Below are 8,989 nucleotides of genomic sequence, written 5' to 3'. Positions count from 1 at the left end.
GAGTCTGGGTAGTAATAATAATTATAATAATAAGATTTAGTCAGTTTTATAAATGAACAAAATGAATTTATTTGCCACAGATTCAGTAATTCAGTGATTTGTATACAGTGCATATATAAAATCAAATAAAAAAAAAAGTAATGAATTTGTAAAAAATTTTAAAGGCAAAACATTAAGGCACGATCGACAGTGTGAAGAAAAAAAAAATCACCTAAAACCCCTCCCTCCTATGCGCCACACTACACAGTACATTAAGCAACTCCGTCCAGTTTGATGGCCCACGCCCCGGCAGCATTGCACGGCAGCTCGGGCAGCAGCATGATGAGTCCGGATGAATGCAGAGGAGCCCATTTTAATGGCTCAGAGGTTCCCAACAGTGTCACCTAAAAAAAAAATAAAGAACTGTCAGACTAATCCCAATTTGACCAGAATGTACTTTTTGACACATTAGAACTGCAGAGTTAACAGTGGTTTCCTTCTGATTTCCAGCTTCCCTATTAAATAAATTCATCACAATCCTAAAGAGCATGCCTGAACCAGAATATACAATAATTGAGCTGATTTTGATTTTCCTCGACCAGTCATTTAAAAAAAAAAACATGGCCTTATTTTAGGCTCAAATAATCATTCGTATTTTTGTCATTTCGTGATTTTTCACCCTTAAATCTTAATAATGTGCCTGTTTGATGACAAACCCATTAAATCAAAGTTCCAGTTATTATTATTATTATTATAATAAATTTCTTTTCTCTGACAGCGTTCCCAAACAAAGCAAGATCTTCATTATAAATTACTTTAATAAGGCATCACTAAGGTGTCATCAAAATACACCAAACCCACACACACACACACACACACACACACACACACACACACACACACACACACACACACACACACACACACACACACACACACACACACACACACTATATGGTCTAAAGTTTGTATACACTGGAGCATAAGATTGGCATGTGTTTTCTGAACATCCCCCCTTTTGTTTTTACAATAATCTCAACTTTTCTTGGAAGATGTTCCACTACATTTCGTAAACACCAGGATGTGCTTATAGAGATCTGAGCTCATTTAGCCACAGGGGCGTTTGTAAACTCGGGTACTGATTTTGGTTGAGGAGGTCTGGGGGTGCAGTCGGCGTTCCAATTCATCCCAAAGTTGTTCTGTAGGGTTGAGGTCAGAGCTCTATAGCATCTTCATGGAGCTGGCTTTGTGTGCAGGAACACTATCATGCTAGAACTGGTTTGAGTCTTCTATTCAAGTGAAGGGAAAACTGAATGCTAAGTGCATCCAAAGACACACTATACAATTGTGTGGCCCAACTTTGTGGTAACTAGTTCAGGGAAGAACTACATATGGCTGGAAAGGTCAGGTGTCCTAATACTTTTGTCTATATAGTGTATATACACCGTATACATTGGTCGTAATATATATATATATATATATATATATATATATATATATATATATATATATATATATATATATATATATTTATTTTTTATTTTTTTTAATTTAAAAAAAAAAAAAAGACTTTTTTCTAATGTCATGTAGGTTTAACATAAAGGCAAAGGATTCAGTAATACTCACCACAGTTGAGTCTGTGGTTACAGGAGAGCCGAGCTGAAATGAGTACTGGTGCGGTTGTGTGTGAAAGATAGCATACACAGTTTTGCCTTTGGAAGTGTACCTGTGGAAAAACAAACAGGAAGCCTCATTTAATCCTAAAGCATGTCTTCCTATCCTGGGAGATACACACAGCACACTGTATTTAATGGTTTTCGTACAGCCTCGTGGCCTGATGTCTGACGTGAAGTTACTGTAACTTAAAAATAAAACCAGGCAGCAAGGATAAGACAACGGTTACATTAGTTTATTTGTGTGCATTACAGTACATGCTATTATTCGCTTGAACTGTATGTAACGTTAAGGAACGAGAGTGATCAGGTTACGTCTTGTGTCGTTACACTCAAACAGCTATAGACATTTGTTCCACAGCCTGTGTTCTCTTTAAAAGCTATTAATAATAACAAGAGAAAAGAAGCTGCTTGTCGTGTTACAGAAAAACCAATATATAACAGTGCAAGTTTTTTTTTCTACATTAAAGTCTAGTTAATAAGGTCTCACCAGCGTACTGAAAACCCTGACTACGATGTTAGAGCAGGTACGAACAAAATGCAAAACCTGGAGTAAGGAATTAAAAATAACAAAAATGCTGAAAAATGTTTCGGCTCACCAACAAATCAGCCTGTAGCTCTTTGGTGAGAAAGATAATCCGATTGGCTAATTAGCTTAGCAAATGAAGGAAAAAAAAAAAAAAAAAAAAATGACAAAAAAGTGTGTTCTGTTTTTTTTTTTTTTTTTTACAGTTCTAGCTATTCTGGTTCTCTGTTAGTAGAGAACCAGACTACTGCCACCTGCTGGTATAAGAGAGATTGTTACCTCACGCAAGCGCAGAACGCCCAAGTATGCCTAATTTTCGGGCGAATTTGCACAGTCACCCGATGTAGATTAATAATTATTTAAAAACAAATTGCAAAAACATTTACCGTTACCTACAATTATATCATTTATACACCTGAGCACTTAAGGGCTCAAGGGCCTTGCTCAGGGGCCCAGCAGTGGCAACTCGGTAAAGCTGAAATTTGATCAAGAACTTCAGATCCAACATCCTATGTTGTATAAAGAGGGGTTTGTTCATAATTGTTAATTATGTTAATAATTAGCTGAACCTGTTGCAAGTATGGAAATTATGTTTTTTTTAAACCGCAGTGTATGTAAATTAAAACAGCAGCTCTTTAACTGCAAAACACACACTATATAAGAGTCATAAAATTCAATCTATTGTTATCCATTCTGTCAGTTATGCACTGCAAACACCAAAAGCTGTCAAATGACTTAAGCGAGATAATACAGAACTGTTCTACTTCAGCAGGGTGGCTTGTCTCCACGATCGTGTGGAGTGTTTATTCCCCTTCTGCGTCCTGCATGAAAATCGTGTTACAGCAACCTGCTGGAGCTGTTGATTAGTCCTTACATATACACACTGAACATGGCAGTGCAACCCTGGAGTATAAACCCCTCAGGGAAGATAAATGGTTGGTGTAATGAATGATGCAAAAGGTGTAAAACAGCAGGTATGGTACAACGGATGTGCAGCAAACCAACAGAGCGACTACAGTCGTTCAGCTGTACAAGGGCAATAATATGACAAGTAGAATCAGTGCAGTAAAACAGAATGCAACTCTATGCAACAAAAAAAAAAAAAAAAAAAATTATATTGTGTATATATATATTATATATATATATATATATATATATATATATATATATATATATATATATATATATATATATATATATATATATATATATATATATATATTATTATTATTATCAAATGAGATCATTCTAGACACAGATTCTAGTACGTATTACTGTCCCAGCACACAGATGAATAATAGTGCATATTATTAATATGAATGACCTCCTGCATCATCTCCTTGAAACAGCGATGCTGAATTAGTCTTATACTGAAGGCAGCGTTTCTGCAGGTTTTACCAAGTCAAATTTAAGACTTTTAAAGACCTTTTTAAGATCATTAAGAAGAATATTTAAGACCTATATCACAAAATTAAACACACACACAAATACGTTGTCTTTTGTTGTCGTAATACAGAGAATTATGTTTGGATTAGCGAAAGAAAAAGAACTTAAAAAATAAAATAAATACATTCTAAAGTGCTGCATGAGCATTTCAATGAGCATCAGAGGCAGCAGCACATGGACATTGGAAAATTAAGACCTGTTTAAAATGATTTAACACGTAGAACAGCGAATTTAAGATTTGACCAATAGGGTCAAATAAAACAAAATAATAAATGAATGAATGGAAAAAGGAAGAAGGAAAAAAGAAAACTCACCAGACTGGCACAGTGGCATTCTCAGCCTGAATTCTCCAAGGCGTCGTGGCGTAGATTGCCTCACCGTTAACCTTCAGCCAGGCGCCAACACCACGGAGACGCTCCTCGAACATGGTCGGGATGATCCCATCAGACGTAGGGCCGATATTCAGCAGGTAGTTCCCTCCATAGGCTACAGTGAAGACAAGATCCTGTAGTGGAGAGAAGTGCGATAAGGAAATGCGCTCCTACACAGCCTCTGATAAGGAATAAAACATGGCAAGACGTGACCCTGAAGTTGATCATTAACAGCGTGTCATGAAGTGTTTTCTTTTTATACTTCGGCAGCTTGGTAAGGAGTAAAATTTTTATAAATGATCACTGAATGACAGCGTCAACGTCTTTTTTTTGTAATTAGCGTATAGTTACATGGAACGTTGTGGAACGTGCAGAATACAAGATGGTTCCTGTTATCGGCAGAATTTGCAGACGCTCGTATACAGAGCGACTTAGTTGCTCAATTGTATGAATGAGATAATTCTGAGGAATAAGGGTTTTGCTGTAGGGCCCAACAGTGGCAGCACAGCTGGGATTTAAACCCAGGACCTCCTATTTACAAGACAGGGGCTTCAACCAACTAAGTCAGTTAGAAGATACCACCAACAATACCAGCAGTATTCGAGTCACAGCATTTTAGCCTCGTTGAGCTCCGTAACTGACCACGTAACCACCAGGCTACGGGGCAGGCCATAAAAAATAAGTCTCAATTTTATAGATTATGTTTTGGTTTTCCTTAAATAATTATATAATTTGATTAATTTGTTGTTCATCGGCAAGACAGTTCACCTTTATAATGGTAGGCAGATCCATCAAATCATGGAGCTTCATGTTCCTACGATAACCCCAGGACACTGTGTCTATCGAATTACATTTCTCCCATTTGTGCTTGGGCATTGTGGATGGAGTGAACTTATCGGCGCAGTTGTAGTAGCCGCCATGTTTACAGTACGTCCCGTTCCCCCATCGGTCATTCACCACAATGACATCCTGCAGAGACAGCATAAAAAAGGTCCATAAGAACATGGAAGATCATTTTTACAGATCATCTACAAATGACTATTTCCTACACAGAATACACCCAAAATGATCACACCTTGACTGGACTGTCATTGTAAAGCCAAGATAAGAATTCAGTGGAGTTCCAGTAAGTGTCAGGCGCTTCCCAATCCCCATCTGACCAGATCAGCTCTGGCTTGTACCTGGAAAAAAAGGCAGTAATCAGCAATGACATGACAAAAAAAAAAAAGTGAAAAAAATTCAGCACAGGCACGTGGAAATGCCTCTTATTTGTTTGGCTTCTGGTGAAGGTTTGATTTAGTGTTTTACAACCATTATAAAAACTTCATGTGATGAACGTGTGTGACTGATCCAGCTTACCTCATGACAAGGTCGACGAGCTCGGGTAAGGTTTTGCTAAAAACAAATTCCTGGGTCTTAAACCCGGACTGCTTATCTTTTAGATACAGGGGGTTGAACCATTCATACAAGGAGTGGTAGATTCCATAGTGCAGAGACCTACAAGAATTCAGAAAACATGCAAATATATGAGTAGACCTACTTTGCATGAAATTTCCCTTCACTTGAACTAGGAGACCCTGTTCTATCATGACAATGCCCCTGTGCGCAAAGCAAACTCCATGAAGATATGCTTTGCCAGGGCTGGCGTGAAAGATCTCCTGCTAGAGACTCTGAGAATTAACACCAGGCCCCCTCACCTCACCTACACCAGTACCCGACTTTGCTGACACCCTTGTGGCTGAAAGAGCACAAATCTCCACAAGTGGAACATCTTTCCAGAAGAACGGAGGTAATTATAAGAGCAAATGGGACTAAATTTGGAATGCAATGCTCAAAAAGCACATTTCAAACTAACGACCGAATGTCCGCAAACATTTGGCAACATAGTGTAAATAGAATGCTTATATAAATTTAAGCATTATAAATTAGTCCCTATACATTTATTCCTAATGAGTGAACCAGGAAAAACTGCATGAGATGTTATGAGGAAGAAACCTTAAGAGGAACCAGATTCAACAGGAGAACCTCATCCTCATTTGGGTAACTCCGAATTAAACATGCATTGATTAATTCTGCACTCGAGTAATGCGCCCTAGCATAGATGATATTTATTATCAGTGATTATCTGTATTATTTATTAAAGACAATCCTGTCTCAATTTCTCTCTCGTTATAAAGTGGACACACCTTTATAACAAATAGAGTTTCTGCTTTGACTGTTGCGCCTATAAACAGTTCCTCACCCGCCTCTCTTTTAAGTAAGACAAAAAAATGCTGATGGTCCTGTTCCAAAAAAAACACCAACCGCAAAGCCTCTTTGTCCTGAAGAATTTTGAGACGGTTTCTTAACACCTGCACACACTGTTTATGTGGAGTCCCCAGAAGTCCCTGTGATTGAGTTGTTACTAATAGAAATAATAAATTATATAAAAAAATGTATTAATTAATTTAAAAAAACTTTGAAAAAATTGTGTTGCAACTGATGAACTGGTCAATCAGAATTGATCATTTAACACCACAGTGGTATACATTTTGTATAAACATACAAGAAAGCAAAAGAATTTTGAGACACACCTTTTCCGTATTGCAGTCCCCAGCTCGCCGACCAGGTCCCTGTGTGGCCCGTTATCAACCGAGTTCCAGTTCCATGACGTCGACGATCCCCAGTTAGTGAAACCTTCGTGGTGTTTTGTAGTGAAAACAACGTACCTGTGCGGCATAACACAAGCTCAGAAACAGTACAGCGAGGACAAGGATATATTACTGTAGTAAACTAAAACAAACTATTTTCCAGTCATGTTACTGATCAGTGCTTTGTGATCCTGGTTCAGAACAAACCTTGATTGCATATTTACCTGATAACACACTTGAACCAACACACCAAGTTCTCCCACAAGGTGTGTTAGGCCCAGAATTTTACTTTTACTATATATAGCTTTGACTAGCCTTTTAGCACTTCATGACATCCTCTACAGGATTTATGTAATTTCTTCATAAGCACACGCATTGCTGTCTGGCTCCAGGTTCCAAAGTCTATCGCAACCTTAAACCCATTTAAAAAAAAAGGCTTTCAATGCATTTTTCTGTAATCAAAAGGCGTTATTTTTTTATATAATAAACAAATGTAGGATAGAAACCAAGTATGAAGATTTTTTGCTTAAAAAAAGCGTTCATTTTTCCCCTCATGCACAGAGGACATCCTTCAAATGTTGTGCAACTCTTGTGTAACATGGCCAAGACATTCTCAACACACTTGTATACCTTCTCAAGACACCAAGTTCTCAGGCCTATGGAGATCTTAAGAGGCCATGCATTATATTTTTTGTTTCTTGTTTTCTCATTTTTACAACTTGATTTTCTCGTGATCTTGACAAACATTGTTTCCTTGTGGTCGGTATTTAATTGTTTTGGTGTAATGAGAAATAAGAGCATGTGGGACCATTGTTTCTCTCCACAAACCATTGTGGGACGCCATGATAACGAGAAAACTATTATTGTATCAAGATCACGAGAAAACCAAAACAATATATTATAATGCATGGCCTCTTTGGACTTCAGGTCCAGTGTTAATGAGTTCAACATTTTTAAAAAAAGGTGCTGCTTCATGGAACACTAGATTTGGCCACGCCCCTCGTCTAAAATTGGCAGGTGCAAAACAAACGATTATAAGCGGATATGACGTATGCAAACTGATGATTGTTTAATTGAACGAAGTTTTATTTGGATAAAAAAAATAATGCCAAAATAATTTGAGAAAATGAAAAAATATATATATTATACATCACAAAAACTACTGATCAGTGGTAAAATATGAGAAGTTAAAGCATTGAATTGACGGCGAGTGGTTCAGTTTTTCAGATGATTTATAAACTCATGGATCACTCACTTGGCCCCGGAAGCCTCGAACACTTCCGCCCAGTCGTCCGGCTGGAAAAACTGCGCGTTGAACTGCGGCGCGAACTCGGCGTAGGAGAATCCCGGAGGATAGTTCTTCAACATAAAGGCAATGTACTCAGGACTCAGTGAACCCTGCCAGTACCACCAGAACCACTCGCTGCCGAACGCCGGCACTGAAAACACACCCCAGTGAACGAAGAGCCCGAACTTCGCCTGGTCGTACCATTCAGGCAGAGGTCTTGCGTCCAGACTCTTCCAGTCCGGAGTGTATCGGGCTCCGCTCACACAAGCGACGCATACGGCGCACAATAACAGCACCGCCAAGTGCATCGTTCAGCGCGGTGACGGGTGCGAATGAGTGCAGACTTGACTACGTCCTGTAAACGCTCGATGCAAGTAAACTTCCGCCTTAAAACCAGCTGAGATAATCACACATCCCCTTTACAGGATTTTATACACGGACTTGGCAGGTTTCATTGTCTTTTACCGCGTGCCGGTCATATGATTGGGGTTTTTTTTCGGTTTGGTCACCTGATCACCTGGGCGCTTTTTGCGCATCATTACTGCGCCGCTTTTACGCATTCAGCAATTCAGCAGCGTTATTCAGCAATAATTATACACATTCTAGTGAACATGAAGGATGCAGAACCCTTTATTATTTGTGTCTATAACTTTAATTGTAATATTTCTTCAATAATTGTGATATGTATTACTTATATTTAGTAAAGACAGCAGGTTTACACTATGCACTCACCCGTTTGACAACAAAACTAAAACCAATCGAGTGGCTGTATAATGTAATATAAATATACATAATAAATAAAGTTATTTTAAAGAAATATTCAAATATCAATAACACCTTTAGGTGTGTACAATAATGTCCCGAATGTTGTGTGACCTAAACCATATTTTAGAATTAATTGAAAAATTTTACATATTGAAAGTAGGTATTTGTCCTGAACGTTACAGTGTCCCACAAATGTACACAGCTTGTAGCTACACTATATAAACAATAGTAGAGGGACATCTGATATTTCTAGCATAAGTAGTTTTAAGTTGGAGGCACACAATTGTTTGGATTGGGAGGCCCAAACCAGT

At 38.1% G+C, this 8,989-nt stretch overlaps 1 protein-coding gene across 1 annotated transcript; it reads right to left on the bottom strand.

Moving 5' to 3' along the window:
* Positions 1 to 44: 44 nt before the first annotated feature.
* LOC124375927 (tissue alpha-L-fucosidase-like) lies at positions 45 to 8,622 on the bottom strand. The gene is made up of 8 exons (XM_046834729.1): positions 7,881 to 8,622; positions 6,569 to 6,703; positions 5,355 to 5,492; positions 5,071 to 5,176; positions 4,764 to 4,964; positions 3,939 to 4,129; positions 1,606 to 1,705; positions 45 to 383 (listed from the first exon to the last, which is right to left on the bottom strand). Exons 1-8 carry the CDS (start codon positions 8,219 to 8,221, stop codon positions 252 to 254), a joined length of 1,344 nt encoding a protein of 447 aa, XP_046690685.1. The 5' UTR covers positions 8,222 to 8,622; the 3' UTR covers positions 45 to 251.
* Between the last annotated feature and the right edge of the window lie 367 nt (positions 8,623 to 8,989).

The sequence above is a fragment of the Silurus meridionalis genome, chromosome 22 (genome assembly GCF_014805685.1).
Source record: "Silurus meridionalis isolate SWU-2019-XX chromosome 22, ASM1480568v1, whole genome shotgun sequence".
Lineage (NCBI taxonomy): Eukaryota > Metazoa > Chordata > Actinopteri > Siluriformes > Siluridae > Silurus > Silurus meridionalis.
This window is presented reverse-complemented; position numbering and strand designations above follow the sequence as displayed.

Bases quoted from the DNA above. Each gene is read 5' to 3' on its own strand.
- LOC124375927 (XM_046834729.1), bottom strand. From the start codon at position 8,221: ATGCACTTGGCGGTGCTGTTATTGTGCGCCGTATGCGTCGCTTGTGTG. The intron at 5,493-6,568 runs GTGTGTCTCAAA...GAATTCTTGTAG, and splicing joins GGGACTGCAATACGGAAAAG to GTCTCTGCACTATGGAATCT. The intron at 1,706-3,938 runs GTGAGTTTTCTT...GTTTTTCCACAG, and splicing joins AATGCCACTGTGCCAGTCTG to GTACACTTCCAAAGGCAAAA.